Below are 24064 nucleotides of genomic sequence, written 5' to 3'. Positions count from 1 at the left end.
TAAAATATTGTGAATATGCATATGATAAAGGGGTATTTAGACCTTAAACCTTATCCATTTCTACAATATCTTAAAAATTATGACCATCTTTAAATTAAGGCTACTTAGTAATTTTTTTTCCTGAACTTTGATATGTATCAAATCGTACCTCTTGAACTTTTTTGGCCGATAAAAATTCCCCCTGAACTATTGAGATTGTTAAATTTAAGGACTTTTGTCTAATTTCATTCAATTTTACTGTTTTAGTGATTGTTTTTGTACTAAACCATGCTCCCTAGACTTTGATATCTACCAAATCACGCCCCTCAAACTTTGATATGTACTAAATCATGCCCCTTGAACTTTTATCTATGTTAGAATTTTCTTACAAAAATTAGACAAAAGTCCTTAAATTTAACAAGGGAAATTTGATTTTCTATACTTACATATACCTAATATTTTATTTCTAAACTAATACATATCATCATTGAAATTATATGACCACTTTATCTAAAACCCAAAAATACCCCTCTCAAAATTTCCATACTTTTTTTTAGTGCAAAAACATAAAAATAAAAAAAAAAAAATTGGTAGTCCGATGGGGTCCGATGGTAGTCCGATGGTGGTCCGATGGTCACCTGATGCTACTTTTGTATGTACAAAAACATAAAAAAAAAATTGGTAGCAGATTTGGTCCGATGGTAGTCCGATGGGTGGCCCGATGGGTGGTCCGATGGTAGCCCGATGGGGTGGCCCGATGGATGGTCTGATGGGTAGCCTGATGGGTGGTCCGATGGTGTAAATGGGGTGATGTAAATGAGTGTATTTTAAGGATATCATAAAAATTGTCATATTTTACAAATATTAGTTATTATTTGTTTAGAAATTTTTTTTTAACCAAATGTAAACATAAAAAATCAAATTTCCCTTTAACAATCTCAATAGTTCGGGGAGAATTTTTAATAGCCAAAAAAATTGAGGGGGGCATGATTTAGTATATGTAAAGTTTAGGAAAAAAAATTACTAATTAGCCTTAAATTAATAGCTCAAATAATAAAAACACAAACAAACCCAGTTGAACAAAAACAACAAACAGAACAATGATAATAATAAAATTAAACAGTCATGTTATTATTTTGTTTAATAAAATTTAACAGAATAATAATTTATAACACTGTAAATATTTTAAAGAGTATTTTTAATAGACTGAAAAATAATAATTAGTGAACGAAAATCATAAATAACCTTTTATAAAATAAAACTGGTGTGAACAAAAAAAAAAAGAAAAAAATGCGGTCGAAAGCGTTTTAAGTTCCATTTCCAAGAATCTGTTTTTTTTTTTTTTCGTTTTTGTTTCATTTATTAGTTTTCTTCTCTCTAACAACGACCTAAGATTCCTCTCTCTCTCTCTCTCTCAGATACCAATGATGACTCACTGAGTCACTGAGTTACCGAGTTGCTTCACTACCTTTCGTCTTCATCCTCTTCTCATGTGCTACCATTACTACGATCCTCCAAAAATCTCTAACCAAGGGTTTGCTTCTGAGCTCCGCAAACATGGCATTTTGGTGGCCTCTCATCGTTCTGGCCTTCGCTTACGCTATTTGTAGGTTCCTCTTCATGCTTATTCCCCCCAATGTCCCCTCCATCGAGGTCGACGCTTCTGATGGTACGCTTTTCTCTTTGTATCTACTTTCATATGTAACCTTGACACTATGAATGAACTTATTTAATGATTCTATTAGTTATAAGAGTGACTGGTAATTTACTTTCATTGATTCAATACAGTTATGGATGATCGAAATCAGATCCAGGAGAACAGTTTCATTTATGTAAGTTCTTCCATACTAATCATTCTTGATTTGGTTTCTCTTTTTGTGGAATTTACCATGTAATGAGTACAAATTGGGTGTGAAATCTTTGAAAATTCCACTTAATGAGAAATAATTGGATTGGTGTTTTTGTTTGATCCGTGTGAATACTAAGAGGCAAATTGACTTGATTTTCTTTGATTGATCTGAGTTAGATTGGCTAACGAATGACTTTTTTGTTTCTGTTTTAGTCCATTTATAGTACAGTTAGCTCTCTCAATCTAGCAAAGTAATCAAGCTAATAATAAAAATATTCCAGAAGGATAAATTGAGACTTATTTCAGTCTAATTTATGATGCTGGTATCGAAATTGATGCTTAGATGAGGGTTTTAGTACAGTATTTTTAGTTGGATGAAGCTTTTGTTTCTCCATATAATACTTTCTCTTCGTGCAGATACCTCCAAGGGGAAGGGCCCAGCAATCTGATACCAAGGTTCAGTGCTATGAACCTGCGACAATGAAGTACCTGGGGTATTTCCCTGCATTAACACCTGACGAGGTTAGTGAAAATGTTGTGTGTATTTTGTGACTTGGATAAGTTTGCTCAACTTGTTCTGCTAATTAGTTTTTATCATATACTATTCTCTGTTGGATTGCACAGTTTGACTAAGGAAAAAGTGATATGGGATATGACAACATCATTATTATGAACTAAAATCACCATGTAATTTTGTTTCTCAGGTAAGGGACCGTGTAGCACAGGCAAGGAAAGCTCAGAAAACATGGGAAAAGAGTAGCTTTAAGCAAAGACGCCAATTTCTCCGTATACTTTTGAAGTATATCATTGAACACCAAGAGCTTATATGCGAGTAAGTTTGGATACTGGATATAGAAGAAACTTCTTCTACTTCTTCTCCACTCTTTTTTCTTTGATTGGACCTAGAAGATGGAAGTAAAGATTATCGTGTATACAGTATAATTATTTGTTTGTAATTTGCTAGAATTTCTTCACGTGATACTGGAAAGACAATGATTGATGCGTCTTTAGGAGAAATAATGACAACTTGTGAGAAGATCACTTGGCTTCTCTCAGAGGGTGAGCGGTGGCTGAAGCCCGAATACCGGTATTTTCTCCATTAGAAAGCCTGTATTTATACCTATCATCAAGCTACTTTTTATTTATTTATTTTTATTTTGGTCTTATTTGGGTTATCTCAGGAATCAGTTTCAATAATATTCAATTATGTTAATGACTATTTTTTGCTTGATGCTATTCCTATTAATGAAATATCTTGGAGACAAAATACATTTCATCATGTAGTGAGCCCCCTCTAGGCCATTTAATTTTCTTTTTGTACTCGGCAAAATAATTGATAGTTTCGATCACTTTCTGGGCTCTGCTTGGTTTTACATGATATGAAACTCTATGTAAGCACAGTTTGTGTTGTTTCTCCCTGATTACAGATCTTCTGGAAGAGCCATGCTTCACAAGAGATCCAGAGTGGAATTTCACCCACTTGGTGTTATCGGTGCTATTGTTTCATGGAACTACCCTTTCCATAACATTTTTAATCCGATGTTAGCAGCTGTCTTTTCTGGAAATAGTATTGTGATTAAGGTGCTTATTGTTATGCAAATATGTAATTTGTATTTCTTTTTATGTATATGTTGTAGCTTTAATGGAAATTTACAATGGCACATCTGTCTAGTTCTTCTATTGCCTCTTGTATCTTGCCACTGGTACATGTAGTTGCTCCTATCTTTCTTCATCGATGTGGATAACTTGGTCATATAGACATATATAATGAAATTTGGTAGAACTTCAACTTAGAAATCCTTATTTTTCAAGTTCCTATTTTCTCGAGTGGTATTGAGCTTTGATCCTTGATTTGACGCTTGACAGAGACCATACTGTCGTACTTGTAGGTTTCAGAACATGCAAGTTGGTCTGGATGTTTCTACTTTAGAATAATCCAATCAGCCCTTGCTGCTGTAGGAGCCCCAGAAAATTTGGTTGAAATTATCACTGGGTAATTTTTCGAAATAGTATCCTTGTGTAGTTTGTTTGGTCCTTGACTTTGTCTTTTATTTTGCTAACAAACATCTTTTGTCAGGTTTGGTGAAACAGGAGAAGCTTTGGTGTCTTCAGTTGACAAAATTATTTTCGTGGGGTCACCTGGCGTGGGTAAGATGGTATGATCTTCTTATGGTTGATTTTAAATTTTATCCTTGCTTTTTAAGAATTTCCATGGTTCTGATTACTCATCTTAATCTACAGCTCCCTTAACTGTCCTCATTTTAACCCTATTAGTATTACCTCCCAACATGAGCGTATTAGTTAATTTGTGTTTTGTAGAGCACAACACTCTAGTTTTGGTATTTTTAAGACTGCAACCATTAATCGTAAAGCTCTATTATAGTAACCATCATTACTAAAGATGTGCCTCTAGACAGAACACTATATGATGTCTTGTTCATTTCATCTTTTTGTGCATTGCTTTCATTTCAAACTAATACCCTTTTCAGTTAATACTTGTTTTCGAGGTTGTGAATTAGTTTTTTCCAGGCTAATCATGCTACTCTTGATTATTCCTTGGCTATCTATGCAGATAATGAGAAATGCTTCTGAGACACTTATACCAGTTACACTTGAACTTGGTGGAAAAGATTCATTTATTGTATGCGAAGATGCAGATGTGGATCATGTATGGATTCTTCCGAACCATACTAATGTTTTGTGATGTAATCCATTGGGTCAAATGTGCAGTAAGTATATTCTCCATTGTTTTTCAGTTTTAATAGTAGATTTATGCATTCAATCCAGGTTGCACAAATTGCTGTTAGAGGTGTTCTTCAATCAAGTGGACAGAATTGTGCTGGAGCAGAGAGATTTTACGTTCATAAGGACATTTATTCTTCCTTTGTTAGTCAAGTAGCCAAAATTGTAAAATCCGTTGCAGCTGTAAGTTGTTCCCTCTGAAACTTCTGTAGATGAATTTTATTGTTGGCTGTAAACTTTGTTTTAATACATGGACTAGTATTTCAGGTTCAGTTATATTAATTTGAAAAAGAAAAAGAGAACAATAAATTTTTACAAGTTTGAAATAGGATAGTTCGTTATTATGTTTTCCTTTTTGTCTTGTGAGGAATAAGACTGACTTTGTTCTTTAGCTTGTATTTTGTTTTTTTCTTTTCACTTTGTTCTTTAGCTTGTATTCATTGCAACATGGAATTAGTGTAAATGAATTTGGATTGTGTCTTTGTAGCGGATTATACCTTTTAATGAATTTCTTTAGTCAAGAAGAGCATGCTCATGATTGCTGAACATAAAAGATGAAGTTAATTTCCAATATAGGAGTGGCGAGTACCTAAACATTTTCGCTCTTTATACACATGATCTGTCTTATGTTTCAGGGCCCACCTCTTGCTGGAAGGTATGATATGGGAGCCATATGTTTGCAAGAGCATTCTGAAAGGCTTCAAAACCTTGTAAATGACGCCTTAGACAAAGGTGCAGAAATTATTGCTCGTGGAAGCTTCGGTCATATTGGTGAGGGTGCAGTGGATCAGTTTTTCCCTCCTACCGTACTTGTAAATGTAAATCACTCGATGAAGTTGATGCAGGAAGAGGTACTGCAAATGGTTTTCTTTCATTTGGATTATAAATTTCTCCAGTGCTCTTTAATTTACACTTCCTGTCAATTTTATTAATGATCGTTATCAGTATAGTAGCGCAAGAATTTTCTTTTAATACCTCCCGACTTCTTGGCTGATGGTTTTACTCCCTGTTTGGTTTTCCATTTTTAGGCTGTTTCTATAAAATTATGTATATGCTGAAAATAAAAGATGACTCTTACTGATAGAATATAGAATGTAGCTAAAAATGAACGGTATCTTACATCTACTCACATAAAGCAATATATTTTTTTTTAAATTTTTGTAGGCATTTGGACCAATTATGCCAATAATGAAATTTAGCACCGATGAAGAGGCTGTCAAGCTTGCTAATGACTCAAAATATGGTCTTGGCTGTGCCGTTTTCTCTGGCAGCCAGCGACGTGCCAGAGAGATATCATCCCAGATACGCTGCGGAGTAGTTGCAATTAATGATTTTGCATCAACTTACATGTGCCAGGTAGTTTTTTTTTTCCTTTCTTTTTTGGAATTTACTACATTATTCTTGAGTTTGGTTACTTAAAAAAGTCAGCCATAAACAAAGTGGCTACATTTCCCACTAAGAATGGAAGAATAACTGACCTTTTTTCTCTATTTGAAACCAATTTAGTCTTTTCTATTGTCGGTGTTTCTTTAAATGCACTCTCCCCGCCACAAATGCATCTGCCCGTGGATTCTTTCGTTTTAGGCTGTCATTAATGAGATAATTAAACTTTAAAATATTCAATGCTTTTCTAGTCCTTGCCATTTGGTGGTGTGAAAGACAGTGGATTTGGAAGATTTGCTGGCGTAGAAGGATTGCGTGCTTGCTGTCTTGTGAAAGCAGTTGCCGAGGATAGATTCTGGCCGTACATCAAAACAAAGATACCTAAGCCTATTCAGGTCAGAATTGAAAACTACTAAACTTTATCATCCAAAAAGACTCAGAAACTCATTACATTGTTCTTTTTTCTTTCCAACAACAGTATCCCATTTCAGAGAATGCTTTCGAGTTCCAAGAGTCGCTCGTAGAAGCACTCTATGGAATGAACATATGGGACCGATTGAGAGCATTGATGAATGTTTTAAAGATTGTTTCGGAGCAACAAAACCCTCCTAATAACACCACCACCACCAACAACAACAACAATAGCAGAAGAAGAAATGACTGAGGAAGCAATATGGTCCAAAAGTTAAACCTTGGCCACTATTGTCAACAAGTACCAGCAGCAAATCTAACCCATATTTGAGCACATTTGGGAATTTTGGTTTTGGCTTTGCTTTAGATAGATCTCACATCAAAATGTATGTTGAGGTTAAGAAATCAAATCAACTCACATCATCATCATCATCATCATCATCATCCTAATGTGGTTTTCTTTTGTTTTGCTTCTATGCCTGTTTTGGTAAATTTTCAGTTGGTATACATATACACGGTCTCTTAAAATTCCATGTTCTATTTTATGAGGAAACGATTGCTTCAATCAAACGCCACAAATCCGAATTGACAGGAGGAAATCAGCTGTGTCATAATTCATAGTGGTTGTTGACATTTTTCTTTTATATAAAGTCAAAGTCGTTAATGGAAGAAAAGCTCATTTAAAAAGGATTATTTCAAAAATACTAAAAAATTACCAAAAAAAAAAAATTATAATAATATGGTTGTATAAATCTTAAATATTTTTTAAATACAGCTTTTTTATGTTATCATGTTATTTGTATGGTATACTTATGTTATTTTATTGTTGGTTTTTTATTATTTGTATAATATTTATATATTGATTTCATATAATTTTTTTGTTGTTTTCGTATTATTTTTATTGAATACTGTAAAAATATATAAAAATATTTATTTGAATGTAAAAGTCAGAGTCTCTTTTTAGACCTTACTTGTTTTTTTGTTGTTTTCGTATTGTTTTTACATTTTGAATACTTTCCATAAGGTAGAGTCTTTCTCTAGACTTGTAAGTGAGAATTCTCCCTTAGCTCATTGTTTTGTAATCTTGTGAGAAATAAAAGCTTGAAGTAAAAGTATCACCATTATCGTCGCGAGTAGGGGTGTGCATAAATTGATCAAATCCAATGAGAATTGATCGATTCAATTACAATCGACCGCCAAACATTGGATATCTAACTGTGATCGATCGATTGGAAAATCTACATTTGGATCGGAAGAGATGGTAAATGTGGTGTCCGAAAATTCAATATATCCAACATCTAATCGAACTAATTAATATTTTCATTTATTTTGGATGAGTAATTAAATTTTATATTGTTATAAATTAACATTAAAATTTTATAAAATTTTTCTTAGGTTGGATGGATCCAGTCTAAAATATTAGATTAAACTAAATTAATCAATAAATGTATATGAAATACAATGAATGTTGGATTGATTGGATGACTGAAATGAATTGGATTAGACTAGATGTTAAAATTTAACATCTAACATATAATTAGAGTTGATCTGGATAAGTCTAAAAATATTGAATCAACAATTTTTACAAAATATAAGATCAAAAATTATATTTAGTTATAATTTAAAGTGAATTATTTTAAATAATTTCTTTTAGAAACATTTAATTTCTCTAGTTATTCAATAATTTTCATAAAACAAAATTTATATTTACTTATAATTTAAAGTGAATTAATTACTTTAGTTGAAATCTTGAATGTCTCATTGAATTACATTGTAAATTGATAACCCCATCAATTACCTTAGAATAGGATCGACTAATCTCATACGGGTTCTTCTAAGTTCTATCCAAAAAAATAAAAATCCTCATATGGGGTCCACCCTTCTTTTGAAATTATGGGTCCAATTCAATCTAACACAACTGTAGATGTAGAATGAAATTGTACTTGAAAGAAACATAAAAAGAAGAAGAACGACAAACAAAGAACAAAAACTTTACTTATTTAAAAAAAAAAAACAGAAACAACTTTTAAAACACATAACAAAATATTAATTAAATACCAAAAAAAAAAAAACATAAACGAAAACAAAGCAACCGAAGCAGGCAATCTCCATAGTCATCACCATCTGGTCCATCTCCATTTCCAACATCAAAAACAATCTCTCCCATCCAACGGTCTTAATTTCATCGATTTCAATCACTTTAAACCTCTTCTTCTTCAAATTTAACGGTTAGATCTTTTTTTACTCTCTTTTCCAATTTCCATTTTTCAGTTTTTTCTATGATTCAAAAGCCTCGCTCTTCTGCTTCAATCTCTAGGGTTTATATTTTTCTTTTATTGATTTGAAATTGAGATTAAGGGTTTACGATTCGATTTAGATGTAGAGGGAAGGGAGGTTTTGGTTTGATTATGTTATTTATACTTGGATGAATTGATTTTTGCAGGTAGTTGAAGTTTGAAGCTCATCATGGCTAGGATAAAACCTCAGGCTTTATTACTTCAAAGCAAAAAGAAGAAGGGCCCAACTCGAATCAGCATCACTACCATAATTTTGTGCAATTTATTAGTTGTATTGATTGTTTTGTGCTTATTTGGCTCATATCGCCACTGGTCTAGAAGGTGTTTGTTCTTTTTACTCTTCTTCTTTTTGAATTTTATTTAAATATTGGGTATTTCCATTTCTGCAAAATTGTTTTTTTTTTTGTTCATAAATTTGTTTTTTTTATTTGACAGGGCATTGGAGCAAGGCGGGTCTGGATTGCCAAATTTGGAGGTATAATATTTTGAATCTTGATTGGTCTTATTTTGGTAAAAGGAGTTGGTTCTTTGGAGGTGTTTAGAGCTTGTTACCTTTTTTGGTGTAGGACAATGATGCCTTTGCTTCTTCTAAGAAGTATGAGAGTGATAGCTTTTCAGAACCAAAGAAGTATGATCTACCTGGTTTTGCTGTAAGTCTCTCGTTATGCTTATGTATATTTCTTTTCTGTTTACCTGCTTTTGATTTGTATTGAGTGAAAGATTAGCTTTGCCGTTTCTGATGCTAGAAAAGAATGCCTTGTTTAGCTTCTTTGGCTGCCTAGTTTATTAAAGGCTTGAACTTTTATCTATATTGATTCTGTCTTTGTTATGTTGAATGAAAGTGTGAATTTTACTTGCTAGTTGGTACATGATAGTTATGTATGTGTGGTAGCAGGTTAGATGGCTGTCTAGATTCTTGAGTGATAGGTTCATGGAATTATCCTTGCTTGTTTTATGAATTTGACATAACAACGGGATAAACTGTATGAAAGACAATTCCGCCAAAGTCCTAATCACAGTATAGTTTTAAATTTGTTGAATGGGAATTTTAAATGAGTGTGCAATTCTACGACAATGAACTTCCTTTACTGCTGGAAACTTCGCCTTTGACATCATTCTGCCCTTTTGTTGAGTAATTATTTATCAGTATGGAGATGGTCTCTCAATGAAAAATATTACAATCTGTTCTTTTGAGTGCCTGTTGGTATTTTATTGGTTGTCGCATTTGATGCAGTAACTGATCTATTAACCTTTCAGACTATGTTCTCACCCTTCTGTCTTTTCAATAGGTGATTAAGACACCAAAAGGTCATATAGCAGTAGAACTCTTTAAGGACGGTTCTCCAGAAATTGTTGACAGATTCCTCGACTTGTGGTGAGTATCTTATACTCTTGCATATGATTTTTGCACTTGCATCTGTTTTCTGTGTGTGTAATTTTGTGTCTTGTCATTCTTCAAATCCATTTTTGATAAGAGAGCTAGTGATAGAAAGGAAGAACGGAGAGATAGAATCAGGAAACTTATAATACTTGCAAGTAAATGCACAATCAAACCCCTTTTTCTTTTCTGTTGGAGGGTAACGGAGATCTGCTGTGGGGACGATATTTGCTGAAGGCTCTGTTCACCATTAGTATGGCTTATTTATTCTTCAGTCAGTTATTGAGACTGGTCCAAATATTGATGTGTCCTACCTATTACATTCTTTATGATAGTTGCTTGTGTTATACTCTGGAAGAATATTTAATCAACTGGTTTTTCAGTCAAAAAGGATTCTTTAAAGGGATGGCATTCAGACATGTGATTAAAAACTACGTGATTCATGGTGGAAATTCCCAAGGGATTGGAATAGCTGAAGACTGGATATCCAGGGGGAAGGTGCACAGTGAACTCACTACAAGGTTCTCTTCTCGAAACTTCTTTTACATGGGAAGTTATCAAGCCCCTTTTAATATTTCTCCAATAACTTATGGTTAATAATTAATACACAGCCCAAAGCATGAAGCATTTATGCTTGGAACTTCAAAGAATAAGCACGATGGCAAGGGATTTGAGCTTTTTATCACAACTGCACCAATACCAGATTTAAACGATAAGATACTTGTGTTTGGACGAGTCATCAAGGGTGAGGATGTGGTCCAGGTACGGAATTATTGATTGCGGATTATTTCTATGTTAGTCGCCGACATTATAGGCTTGCATCTAAGGTATAACAAATTTTCTATTTTTACTGCCATCCCAGGAAATCGAAGAGGTGGATACTGACGAGCATTATCAGCCTAAATCTAATGTAGGAATCATTGATGTCACTCTTAAACGTGAGATCTAAAATCCGAACCGAGCTAGTGTAAAGTTTTCCCAGTGCCACTCTGTTGTTTCCTGTGTGTCACAATGCATTGTTTTTACTTCTTGATCTTTGATCTCCCATGTGATCATGCATCTCATTCTCTCTTTATTTTTTCTAATTTTACTGCTAATTTTGTTTTGTATTTTCCAGTGGGGGCAATGGGGGTAGGATATATTTTGAGTAGGTTTGATATGGATGTTTTAGTTAAAAGGTTCCACATCTTGGTTTTTGATATAATACAACATTGGGTTAAATTTCACTTAAATCTTTTACTGTTCTGTGGCCATAATTTGTTTTTTATTCTCTTGTATTCTTTTTTGATCTTTTGCAGAGTAATGAACTCTTCACTGTTATTATATTAGAAACTTTAGGAATTTGAGCATTACATGTACAATTGTACATACATACTTATCAAAGTCCTATAATTGACCTTTAATAATGAAGAAGCTTCGGTTGGGTGGCTAATGTAATGTCATCACGTACAAATATTCTCTTCCTTTGATTATTACACGTGATGACATGAAAACATTATTGTGCCAAAATATATATATTCATTCATCTACTCATTGGGATTCACATGCTATCTTTTGTTGTTTAATGGTCATATCATATGATATCTTAATATCTCTTTTGTTGAATCAAGTAGTCATTATATTACATTGTGATCTCATTGTATTATTCTAAAGCAAACCAAACATTATAGAAAGTATTTTGATTCTATTATAACACCCATTATGACAAATTGTTTGCTCTTAGAATGAACATGGTAATATGAAAGAACAAATACTTATTCGAGTACAGAAAGAAATGACTAGTCCAAGTGTTTAATACACTTTAAATATCAACAATTATTGAGTGGACAAATATGACCCATTAATTCTAGTGGAGATATTGACAAGCAATGAATAAAATAGGAAATTAGCTAAACATTTATTGTTTAATATTTTAGTTTATTTTTATTTTTTGAATAATGGATAATTGTACTAAAATAATACATTGTTCCATTCTTTATAAGAAAAAGTAGATTAAGAATTTATTTTAACCTTTCTATATAAGTGGTCGGAGGTGGTAAGAAGCCTTACACTATTTGGTGAGAAGTAGAGAAAATACAACCATTTTTAACTCTTAAACTTAAACTATGACATATGTAGAGTTTTGTCTACTAAATTATTATTACCTTTTTAATAAAAATTACCCTCAAAAATCATGGAAATAATTACCAATTTTTTTTTTTTATTTCACTTATTTATTTTGAGATAATTTATTGATGTAGCTACAAATTACACGTATAATTATTAATTATAATAAGAGAGTCTATTTAACTAATTTAAGCTTGTTGGAACTAGGGACAGAGCCAAGTGCAACTGAAAGGGGGTCTTGTCCCGTCCCATTTTTTTAAAATTTTTTTTTTTTGATAAAATTATATATAATTTCATATAATTATATACAATTTCATATTGTTATACTTATTTTTTTTTTTTACAAAAAAAATAAAATTGCATTTTGACCCCCACCTAATTGATGGTTGTCTCCATCCCTAATTGGAAATACTAAGTTTAAATATTCAAAAATTAACTCTAAAATTATAGATATCCAATCTCATTATTAGAGTGATATTTATGTAATTATTTTTTGTGTGGACTCTTGAATTATAGTAGACTAACCCTTAATCATTCTTACAACAATAATTTTTTTACAAAAATGAATAAAGTGTAACTGAAGGTGCAAATTTATAATTATAATTTATAACCAAAGTTGAAGGAGAAATTTTTGCAAAAATAAATAATTCAGAAGATAAAATCCTATAAATGTCATAGTTTGAGAGTAAAATTTTTATTTATAAGAATGAAGGATAATCTATCACGATGAAGACAATAACAATTCTTCTTCATATTTGATAATAAAAATAAATTTAAAGAATGAAAAGAAATATATTAAAATTAATATATATTTTTTTATAAAGGATAATTAGGATATTTAATATACTTTATTTTGTGACTTTTTTTGTTCCTTCATTGGTTTGTAATGTACATTTGGATGAAGAAGTTGTCCTATTTTGCATCTCCCTCCTTTCTCTCATTCTTTTCATACAAAACAGTGGATTTTTTAGTATGAGCTTTTTGAAGCCTTTCATTATCAACTACTTTCTTTCACCAAAACATAAATTTATTATGAAAGAAATAGGGAGAGAAGAAGAAATAAAGTGTAAAATTATTTTTAATAAATTAAGAAAAACATTATGGGGAGTTCTATTTACACCCCACAAAATGATAAGTACACCCCATTATTAAAAAAAATATAAACTTAAATAATTTTTAAAAATTACTCTTAATATTTTTTTAAAAAAAATTTCTCACATTATTTCATGTTAATTTCAATACTTATTTTGATTTTATTTTCATAATTTTTTCTAACTCATGTATATTTCTTTTTAATTTTTTCTAAGAAAATTTCATATAATTTTTTATTTTAATTTTTTCCTCATAATATTTAAAATATAATTTATTTTTGTTTGATAAGTATATTTTTTAAGAATATGAATTGGAAAAAAAAAGTTAAAAAAATCTAGTACAATTAAAGATATAAATTTTATATAAAATAAAAATTATTAAAATGGGGTGCCTTTAGAAAATTTTGGGGTGTAAATAAAATTTCCCAAACATTATTTAGTAGTAGATTTTATAACAATGGAAGAAAATCAAGATATTACAACTCATTGTAATACAATACAAGGACCAACAAAGAGATTAAATAAATGTTACAACAAGATAATATACAATATATATACACTATATATATTATATATAAAAAATGTAGAAGAAGATAAGAACACATGTAATATAAAATATGTATATATATAACAAGAGAATAATATATATACACTCACTCACAACCTTGAGTGTAGATTAGTGGGGATCACCATGACTTGAACAAGGTATTACACCTTTGTCCAAAAGCTTATTTCCCCCTATCTCTAAGCACTAAGGGAACTCTCTAGGAAATAACTTTGGGAATTATCAAGCCTTAGGGTTTTCTAGCAAAGTGCTTTCTTGATAGAAAACTTCTTCATCTCTAAAATGAGCACCTTAGACCTCTTTATATAGTGTTTAGGATATCACCATTTGAAATTCAAACTCATAAACCCTATAGATGTTATGGACTCAAATGTAACTCTTACACACACCATAACTCCTATAGCATTAAGAATTTCAAATAAAGGTGTGTAACATCTTTTACACTCTTAATGTTGGTGATAATGGTGGAGGTTACTCATAGTAACAACTCCCCAAATGTTACAAAAAGATGACAACTAATATAGTCATATGTTACATATTATTAGTTTATTACACATATTTAATCTATATATTATATTATTATAAATAATATAACAATCCCCCACTAGATTAAATATTATATCTTTAGTAACAAAAACTTGTAACATTTATTTAATCAATCAAAAATATTATATCAAAATATAACATTCCCCCACTCTGATTGACTAAATACACACTTCTAAAGAAATCTTGCTTAGGTGCATTAGGTAAAATGTCTTTCGACTTGAATTTTACCTTAGTGTAGTTATCACAAAGTTTGATGAAATTTTGGTTGCCGTAGCATTGAACCATTATTCCTTTAATACAGACCGGTGATAACACACACACCCTCGCTAATGCTCACTTGAGACCGCATGTCTCGCTCTTGCACCGTTAATGGCCATGTGCAAAATTCCAATTCATGGACTCTCTAGAGAATAACTCCCAATTCTCATAAGAGGCGGCACCACCTCTAGCCCATATAGGTGGAGTTTTAGTGTCTCACCACTCGTTAGACACTTCTTAAGCTTAAGTGAGTTTTCTTAAGCTTAAGCTCCATTAAAAAACCTTTTGGTTTTAACCCTCAATTTTACAACATGTACTCATCCATAGATGGGACAATTGAGTACCACATTCACTCTATTGACTTGTTATTACCTATTGAACTTAAGACTAGATTTTTACTAGTGTTAAGATAGGTTACCATCAATGAGCAAAACGCTAAGGGAGTTTAGGTCCCATCCCTCGAAAATTCTTGCTTTAATCTTGTACGGAGATTAAGCGATTTGTTATAACCTCTCACTATTGATTCCATGTGAATCATGCATGCCAAAATATAGTGTTCACTTTGTGACCACTTTTCTCCTTAAGTACTTAAGCTTTGAAAATTCAATCATAAAAGATTAATTTTCACACAACTCAAATTCTCAATAATTTTGATACCAAGCATATCAAAAATACACTAATTTAGACACCAAATATGTCTAACCTTTCTCATATTGGAGTATGCACCCCCACATTTTCACATTTCATTATCAAGACAATATCTTGATTTTAAAATATAAAAGACCACTTTGTCTCTATAATTTTTTTTAAAAAAAAAATTAATTTCCTTCTTGAAATTATTTTTACCAAGACTTTGACACCAAATATGTCAATATTTTTACTTATGCACATAGCCAAACTTGATTTAGAATTTGAATTCAAAATCAAATAAATTAATCAACAATGTCTCAACACATTTTGATTAAATTTGTGACTCACCCCCACATTTCTAGCATAAAGTGTATATAAAATATCAGTTTTGTGTATTTCCTTGAAATGACTTTTTAAGGTCACTTTAAAAATACCATTTGACATTTTTAGTTTTCTCAACAAAACTAAAATATTAAACTCACATTACTACTCATAAAATAATGTGATTATTTTTACTCATAATTTTAAGGTTATCTCCTTATTGAGATTAGCCCAAAATTATACCAAAGTTAACAAAATTCTCATCAATTTTGTTCACAACTTTGATCATTTAAGATTCAAAATTGCTTCTCCAATTTTGTTATCTTTTCACTATTTTTGAATCCACATTGATTCACTTTATTTTGAGTCCAAAATTGCTCTTCCAATTTATAGCTCATTTCACAAGTTTGGATCCACTTTTAATCCATTTGTTCTTGCTATGACAAGACAATTCTCATAAGTGTAACTCTCATATAGTTCACTTTTCATAATATGAGATGATCATCTCTTATAATCCAATAAAAGATGTAACTTCTCAAAAGCCATCTTTTATTATCTCATAAAGTGAGATGTTCACCACCAAATTGAATAAAAATTCAAAATATTCTTCATTCACAAAATAAATGATAATAATTATCACAATAATAATAAACACTATTTTATTATATCAACATTATTATCATGTTATGTAACTCATATATTAATATAAAATGTATGTTACTAATCAACATCTTATGTGTAACATACACATGAGATCAATATTAAATTCACAATATATATATTACATATCTCATATATATAACATATATACTATAATATACATATATATCATTTACACATAATATATACATTAATTACACAACTATATATGTTACATATCTCACACATATATAACATATATATACACATTAATATACATGATATATATTATATACACATATATAACATATATTATGTATGCATGTCTCATATAAATACATAAAAATAATTATTTCTACATATTTAATCTCACTAATATATATTATATCACATGCTCTACATATATATAATATATATTACTCATATATATACATGTTATATAGTATATATCTCACATATATACATAAAATAACATGATATAAATTCAAATATCATATTATATACTACTATATATATTAATATGATATAATCACATGATCACATATATGTCACATATATATCATATATATTACTATCATATAAAATAGTAAATCACATTATATACCACCATGCTTACCCATGAATGGTTTTCACATCAAAACTCTTATCCTTGTATTCTCACAATCTTGATTTATCTCCTCTTCCATTGAAAAGAAATAAGCTTTTGATTGTTAGAGATTTTATAACAATGGAAGAAAATCAAGATATTACAACTCATTGTAATACAATACAAGGACCAACAAAGAGATTAAATAAATGTTACAACAAGATAATATACAATATATATACACTATATATATTATATATAAAAAATGTAGAAGAAGATAAGAACACATGTAATATAAAATATGTATATATATAACAAGAGAATAATATATATACACTCACTCACAACCTTGAGTGTAGATTAGTGGGGATCACCATGACTTGAACAAGGTATTACACCTTTGTCCAAAAGCTTATTTCCCCCTATCTCTAAGCACTAAGGGAACTCTCTAGGAAATAACTTTGGGAATTATCAAGCCTTAGGGTTTTCTAGCAAAGTGCTTTCTTGATAGAAAACTTCTTCATCTCTAAAATGAGCACCTTAGACCTCTTTATATAGTGTTTAGGATATCACCATTTGAAATTCAAACTCATAAACCCTATAGATGTTATGGACTCAAATGTAACTCTTACACACACCATAACTCCTATAGCATTAAGAATTTCAAATAAAGGTGTGTAACATCTTTTACACTCTTAATGTTGGTGATAATGGTGGAGGTTACTCATAGTAACAACTCCCCAAATGTTACAAAAAGATGACAACTAATATAGTCATATGTTACATATTATTAGTTTATTACACATATTTAATCTATATATTATATTATTATAAATAATATAACAGGAAGAAAAAAATCAAAAAATGTATATTATACTACATAAACCAACATCTTATAATTTATTATAATAGTCTTAGTAATAAAAATAGAATAAATAAGATTTATCCTCATAAGATTTATACTCCTGAAGGCTTGAACTATTAAAATTTCTAAATCATATCCTTTAAGTTTTTGTGCGTGTTAAAAATTTACTATTTCTTTTACTGAATTATGCTAGCATGCAAAATTAACGTTATAATTTAATTAAATAATTTATTGATTGGTTTGCTAATTTTAAATTATTTTGATTTTAATAATTTAATTTGAAACTTAAAATTAATGTTTAATTTTATTCATACATGTAATGCAACATCATCGCTTAATATGATTTTTATAGCTATATCACTCATAATAGAAGAGGCAATATAGTTAATAGTTATAAATTGACTAATTAGGATTTTTTTCCCTGAATTTTGACATGTATCAAATCATGCCCCCTGAACTTTTAAGGCCATTGAAAATGCCCCCTGAACTATTGAGACTGTTGGATTTAAGGACTTTTGTCTAATTTTATTCAATTTTACTATTTCAATGATTGTTTATGTACTAAACCATGTTCCCCAGACTTTGATATCTACCAAATCATGCCCTTCGAACTTTGACATGCACTAAATTATGCCCCCTGAACTTTCATCCATGTTAGACTTTTTTACTAAAATTAGAAAAAAGTCCTTAAATCCAACAATCTCAATAGTTCAGGGGGCATTTTCAATGACCTTAAAAGTTCAAGGAACATGATTTGGTACATGTCAAAGTTCAGGAGACAAAAATCCTAATTAGCCTTATAAATTTTAGCTAAGAGGTAAGAAATGGTAAAGAATTGTGCTCCAACTATTATATCTCAAATATGTAGTTTATGAATAGTGGTTAGCTACATATAAAGAAGTACTATTTATATTATTGAGGTATAAATATTATATTATGTTTTTCAAATTTTGTTAGAATGTATGTGTGTGTAATATTATTATATTTATTTTTGAAATAACTAAAATATATTAAAATAAATAGTTTTTAAATGATATAGATAAAATGTAGAGAAATTGATATATGATGTAATGTAAATATGTAAGGTAAAATAAAAAAAAATAAAATTTTAATAAAAATATAATAATTAATAGAGTAGAAAAATTGATATGAGTGGTCTAATTCTAGGAGTGTAACACAAAAAGAGCATAATTCAATTTTAGGAATAGTTCAAGTGATTTTTTAACCATAAAAAAAAATGGAATAATTACATAAGACACAATTTTTTGTAAAATATTTATATATTTACGTTCAAAGAATGTTTTTTTACATTTTTACGGTTTTCTAAAAAATAACACGAAAACAACAAAAAATCAACAAAAAAACAACATAAAAGTAACATGAAAATAACAACAAAAAAACAACAAAAAATAACATACAAATAACAAAAAATTAACAACAAATGAACAAAATTTCAACATAAAAGACCGTATTTTATGTAAATAAAATCAAAAAAATCGTAAAAATGTTTAAAATTCCGTGAAACTGTATTTTTGTTGTTTTTGTGCATTTATGAAATTATCCCCAAAAAAACCAGAAGGCATAAAATTGGTAATAATTCTTGGGATAAATCTTACATTATCATAAAATAAAAATAATTTATACATCATAATCGTATGGATAAAGTGTCTCACATTTATATATTCAACCAATAATATATCTCCACGTCAGTAGAAATAAAATCCGAGAAGGGCACGATAGTAAAATAACATACCTATCTTCTTCTTCTTTCATTTTTTTTGCAGTGTTCATGTTCTCTCTTTGAAACAGTTCAATTCAAGCTCAGCTCCATTAACAGACACACCACAAGCATGCAGCTTCTTCCTTCTTCTTCTTCAAACCCTAATCCTATTCTCTTTTCCAGTTCTCAAAACCCTATCCACCTCTCCAAATCCACTCTCCACCTTATCCCGCATTGCTCTTCCGCACATTCCACCACCACCGTTTTTTTCACTAACGAGAGGGCTCCGAAGAGGCAGCACCACGTATCTTCTCCGGAAAGTGTTCTGGTGGCTCGCCGGCCGGAATCGGCGGTCTCGGCCGGAGACGAAGATAGTTTGAACTTGAGGGCAATGATTAACGCGGGAACTCCGAAAATCACAGTTAAATCTGGGTCATCCTCCCAAGCTTTGTATAAGGCTAAGGTTTTGATCAGGAGTAACAGATTTGCAGAAGCTGAGGAGATTCTTCAAAAGGTTTGATCTTTTGCTATGTTGTTTTGCTCTGTACATTAAGTAGTTTTGGGGTTTGATTATGATTGAGAATGAGAAAACAGTGTATATTTTATTGGCCAGAAGATGGGAGAGCTTATGTGGTTTTGGGGAAGACTTTAATCAAACAATCAAAGACTATGGAAGCTCGACTTGTTTATGAGAAAGGTTCTCAAGCTACTCATGGAAAGAATCCCTTTATCTGGCGGGTTAGTTTGACCGTATCTTCATGGTTTCACAATCAAAAAATCTTGTTATTATGTTATTTGATCAAATTGATTATAATGAAAATCTAGCATTGTTTGCTCATTTTTGACAAGCATAATCAGTGTTGTCATGTTTGAGTTATTTTTAGCTAAAAATTTAGTTCTTTGGTTCAATTTTGACAATGATATGATCATCTCCAACAGTGCTGGGCTGTTTTGGAGAAAACCTTGGGAAATATAAGGAGAGCAAGAGAATTGTTTGAGGCTGCAACTGTTGTGGACAAGAGACACATTGCTGCTTGGCATGGTTGGGCAGATCTTGAGCTGAAGCAAGGGAATATCAGGAAAGCAAGGTGTATTCTAGCTAGAGCTCTTAAATTTTGTGGAGGGAATGAGTATGTTTACCAAACTCTTGCATTGCTAGAAGTTAAGGCTAATCGTATCGAGCAGGCTCGGTATTTGTTCGGGCAGGCCACCAAGTGTAATCCCAGAAGCTGTGGCAGTTGGCTGGTGAGTCTTGGTGGATTCTTCTCTTAGCCAAAGTAACTTTATGAGTGAATCTTAATGATTGATATTTTTCTCATTTGCCTATGAAACAGGCATGGGCACAAATGGAGATGCAGCAGAAAAATAACCGAGCTGCTAGACAACTCTTTGAGGTGACTATTTCATTTGCATCTAGTAAACAGCTCAAGGATTGTGTTGGAACTTTGATCTGGAATGTTATAATTGATTAAATTGTTTCTTTCGTAATGTAGAAAGCTATTCAGTCAAGTCCCAAGAACAGGTTTGCATGGCATGTATGGGGAGTTTTTGAAGCCAATGTTGGAAATGTTGATAAGGGAAGAAAGCTTTTAAAGATAGGTCATGAACTTAATCCAAGGGATCCTGTTCTACTTCAGTCTCTTGCTTTATTAGAATATAAACACTCAACTGCCAATTTTGCTCGAGTTTTGTTCAGGAGAGCATCTGAAATAGATCCAAGTCACCAACCAGTATGGATGGTAAGATTTTCATATTGCAAAGGCTTACTAATCATATATATCATAACATTTGAATTTGGAAGAAACTGTATCTCTGAGAAGATATGATATCTTTTAGGCATGGGGATGGATGGAATGGAAAGAAGGAAACATTGCCACAGCAAGGGAGTTATACCAAAAGGCCCTGTCGATTAACTCGTCTAGCGATACTGCTGCTCGATGCCTACAGGTACCTACTATATTATTGAGTGAAACTTTGATCTCCTCCATTCTCACGAAATGTAGGAATAGATGATAGGTATGATTCTATGTTCTCATTGTCTATTTACTCTGCTGTAGGCTTGGGGAGTCCTAGAACAAAGAATTGGTAACCTATCTGCAGCTCGTATATTATTTAGATCCTCTCTAAATATAAATTCTCAGAGTTTCATCACATGGATGACATGGGCAGCATTTGAAGAGGAAGATCAAGAAAATTCAGTTCGAGCCGAGGAAATTCGCAACCTCTATTTCCAGCAAGTGAGCAACCACAATTAAGTATTCTAATGTTTATGCCAAAGACCAAGCAATCCATACTTGACATTTTAAAGAAGAAATTAAAGTTGTTAGACTAAAGACCAATGTAGCACACCCTAAGAATCCTTGAGAAGAATGGCTGTGATTACATGGATGATGAACAAAATGACAGTGGTTTCAATTGGATATGCTTTTTAGACCCTAGCAAGGTGGACTTTCTGTTGGAAACAAAAAATAATTTCTATAGCAAAAATATCCAAGAAGAAGATTATGAAAGCTTTGATCCCATTGAGCCTCAAACCCAGAAAGTTGAAACCTTTGTAAGTCTGAATATATTATTATCTTTCCTTACAATCTGTAAAAGCATAAACAATATAAGGACAGACATTAGTAATTCAAGTAATGTATATTTACAAGTTTATTAAAGTCGAGAGACACATTCTTCAATCTTATTATTATTATTATCTCTTCAATGAAATAAGGAAAGCATAATAAGGGGATGTGACAGAAAAAGCATGCTTAACTGTTAAACATTCATTATTTTGAGCTGACCAGAAGCATTATCAACTAATAAATGAAAATTAAATTAAAGTAAATAATAGAGTGAATATTGACTAAAGTGGGTTTGTTGCAGGGGAGACAATTTTGGTATGGTGAATACTGTTGTGGTCGGGATAAGAAGAAAGCAGTGTATGGAGGTGCATGATAGTACAACAACATATAAATTTGTATATGCATGCGCTCTGCTGGGCACTGTCACATGTTGCTACAAATTTGGCATGAGCTCATCTCAATACTCTTGTCTTGTCTACTTCTCTTGCTTTGCTTCCTCATCCTCTCTTGTCTTGTGTTGTGTTATTTATTATTTTTTGTAATTCTCTTTTGAAATTTTAAGATTCAAATTATCATGCATTCCCTTTTCATAATAATAAGAATAATTAGTACCCTGAATTTTCGACGGTACTTAATTTTTCCCTTAAAATATAAGCCTTGTTAGAAATTTTTCTTGAAATATAACAATTATATAATTATAATTATATTCTTACTATTGAGTTTTGTTTTTTTTTTTACCGTTTAAATTAATATTTTTATTTCTTGAATTTTGATCAATACAAAATTTTAATTGAAAAATTAATTTTCAAAATTATATTAAAATTATTAAAAAACTTAATAAAAATATTAAGTTTACTTAAAAACTAGGGATGCATATTTTCTCCATGGGAATGGAGCTTCACGGGGACCTGCTCCTTATGGGGTGGGAATTCTCCGCCTAAATGAGGAACGAGGTGGAGATGGGGATAATTTTTTGTCCCCTAATATTAAACAGGACGAGGACGGGGATCACACTCCCCGCACCGACAGGGACCCGTTTAGTATTTTATTTTATATTTCTAGTAATATTTTATAATTTATAATTTATGTTTGTAGTTTTTTTAGTATATTAGTATTTTTAAGTTGTGTTTTGGATAGTAATTAGTTTATTGAATAATAATTAATGTGTAATATTTTAATTTTTATGTAGTTTAATATTTTTGTATATTAATTTTTTTATTATAAACTATTTTTCTATTAGGGGATTCCCCGGCCTGTCCCCGCCCCCATTAGGGGATTCCCCGCCCCATCCCCGATGAGGAATAAGTAGGGATGGGGCGAGAAATATCCAAAATCCACGAGCTCAACCACCCCGAAACCTCCCGAAATTCCCACCCATAGTTGGAGTTCTCAACCCATCACTTATTTTCTGCATTTTTTTTTCCAGTTTTTTGCAATATTTTGCTATATTTAGTGGTGTATTTATAATGATAGACCAAGTCTGAGGTTAGGGATGAAGTTTAGTGATGTTTAGTTGATTCTAGCGATGTATAGTGATATGAAACTAAAAAATGCAAATCACATTGCTAAAACTTTATGTGTTTTAGCGACATTTTAGCGATGTAATTTAGCGATTTAACGACATTTAACGATGTTTAGCGACATCGTGAAAACCAGAAAAAAAAAATACATAAAACAAGTTATGGGTTGAGAGCTTTAGCGATTTTGGGGGTTTCAGGATGGTTGAGCTTGTGGATTTTGGGGGTTTCAGAGTTGTTGAGCTCGTGAATTTTAGGGGTTTTGGAGTGGTTGATGTTAGAGATTTTATAACAATGGAAGAAAATCAAAATATTACAACTCTATTGTAATACAATACAAGGACCAACAAAGAGATTAAATAAATGTTACAACAACATAATATACAATATATATACACTATATATATTATATATAAGAAATATAGAAGAAGATAAGAACACATGTAATATAAAATATGTGTATATAATAAGAGAATAATATATATGTATAAACACTCACTCACAACCTTGAGTGTAGATTAGTGAGGATCACCATGACTTGAACAAGGTATTACACCTTTGTCCAAAAGCTTATTTCCCCCTATCTCTAAGCACTTAAGGGAACTCTCTAGGAA

At 31.1% G+C, this 24064-nt stretch overlaps 3 protein-coding genes across 6 annotated transcripts; all 3 read left to right on the top strand.

The window, feature by feature from the left end:
* Positions 1 to 1246: 1246 nt before the first annotated feature.
* Positions 1247 to 6963, top strand: LOC115722723 (aldehyde dehydrogenase 22A1). The gene is made up of 14 exons (XM_030652008.2): positions 1247 to 1648; positions 1768 to 1811; positions 2246 to 2350; positions 2533 to 2660; positions 2793 to 2915; positions 3256 to 3409; positions 3718 to 3821; positions 3906 to 3984; positions 4401 to 4496; positions 4616 to 4753; positions 5206 to 5421; positions 5735 to 5926; positions 6205 to 6348; positions 6432 to 6963. The coding sequence occupies exons 1-14, from the start codon at positions 1537 to 1539 to the stop codon at positions 6615 to 6617; spliced, it is 1821 nt and encodes a 606-aa protein (XP_030507868.1). The 5' UTR covers positions 1247 to 1536; the 3' UTR covers positions 6618 to 6963.
* A 1242-nt stretch (positions 6964 to 8205) lies between these two features.
* On the top strand, positions 8206 to 11295 carry LOC115722925 (peptidyl-prolyl cis-trans isomerase CYP21-4). Of its 2 annotated transcripts, none has more exons than XM_030652303.2 (8): positions 8206 to 8592; positions 8808 to 8982; positions 9097 to 9136; positions 9228 to 9311; positions 9951 to 10036; positions 10423 to 10560; positions 10651 to 10801; positions 10902 to 11295. In XM_030652303.2, the coding sequence occupies exons 2-8, from the start codon at positions 8831 to 8833 to the stop codon at positions 10986 to 10988; spliced, it is 738 nt and encodes a 245-aa protein (XP_030508163.1). In that variant the 5' UTR covers positions 8206 to 8592; positions 8808 to 8830; the 3' UTR covers positions 10989 to 11295. The 2 variants fall into 2 exon arrangements, with proteins under 2 accessions (XP_030508163.1, XP_030508164.1); XM_030652304.2 differs by having other exon boundaries at positions 8592 to 8682.
* An 8064-nt stretch (positions 11296 to 19359) lies between these two features.
* LOC115723336 (protein high chlorophyll fluorescent 107) lies at positions 19360 to 22582 on the top strand. Of its 3 annotated transcripts, none has more exons than XR_009684301.1 (8): positions 19366 to 19880; positions 19961 to 20104; positions 20306 to 20611; positions 20701 to 20760; positions 20860 to 21105; positions 21203 to 21313; positions 21424 to 21920; positions 22235 to 22582. XR_009684301.1 is itself a non-coding variant. In XM_061103621.1 (8 exons), the coding sequence occupies exons 1-8, from the start codon at positions 19497 to 19499 to the stop codon at positions 21619 to 21621; spliced, it is 1365 nt and encodes a 454-aa protein (XP_060959604.1). In that variant the 5' UTR covers positions 19366 to 19496; the 3' UTR covers positions 21622 to 22047. The 3 variants fall into 3 exon arrangements, 2 of the variants coding, with proteins under 2 accessions (XP_030508636.2, XP_060959604.1); XM_061103621.1 differs by lacking the exon at positions 22235 to 22582 and having other exon boundaries at positions 21424 to 21451; positions 21536 to 22047; XM_030652776.2 differs by lacking the exon at positions 22235 to 22582 and having other exon boundaries at positions 19360 to 19880; positions 21424 to 22047.
* The last annotated feature ends 1482 nt before the right edge of the window (positions 22583 to 24064 follow it).

Source organism: Cannabis sativa, chromosome 9 (genome assembly GCF_029168945.1).
Source record: "Cannabis sativa cultivar Pink pepper isolate KNU-18-1 chromosome 9, ASM2916894v1, whole genome shotgun sequence".
In the NCBI taxonomy this organism is placed as follows: domain Eukaryota; kingdom Viridiplantae; phylum Streptophyta; class Magnoliopsida; order Rosales; family Cannabaceae; genus Cannabis; species Cannabis sativa.
The sequence above is the reverse complement of the archived record's forward strand: the minus strand, read 5'-3'. Positions and strand labels throughout refer to the sequence as shown.

Bases quoted from the DNA above. Each gene is read 5' to 3' on its own strand.
- LOC115722723 (XM_030652008.2), top strand. From the start codon at position 1,537: ATGGCATTTTGGTGGCCTCTCATCGTTCTGGCCTTCGCTTACGCTATT. The intron at 1,649-1,767 runs GTACGCTTTTCT...GATTCAATACAG, and splicing joins CGAGGTCGACGCTTCTGATG to TTATGGATGATCGAAATCAG. The intron at 3,985-4,400 runs GTATGATCTTCT...CTATCTATGCAG, and splicing joins CACCTGGCGTGGGTAAGATG to ATAATGAGAAATGCTTCTGA.
- LOC115722925 (XM_030652303.2), top strand. From the start codon at position 8,831: ATGGCTAGGATAAAACCTCAGGCTTTATTACTTCAAAGCAAAAAGAAG. The intron at 9,312-9,950 runs GTAAGTCTCTCG...TCTTTTCAATAG, and splicing joins ATGATCTACCTGGTTTTGCT to GTGATTAAGACACCAAAAGG. The intron at 10,802-10,901 runs GTACGGAATTAT...CTGCCATCCCAG, and splicing joins AGGGTGAGGATGTGGTCCAG to GAAATCGAAGAGGTGGATAC.
- LOC115723336 (XM_030652776.2), top strand. From the start codon at position 19,497: ATGCAGCTTCTTCCTTCTTCTTCTTCAAACCCTAATCCTATTCTCTTT. The intron at 20,761-20,859 runs GTGACTATTTCA...TTCGTAATGTAG, and splicing joins CTGCTAGACAACTCTTTGAG to AAAGCTATTCAGTCAAGTCC. The intron at 21,314-21,423 runs GTACCTACTATA...ACTCTGCTGTAG, and splicing joins CTGCTGCTCGATGCCTACAG to GCTTGGGGAGTCCTAGAACA.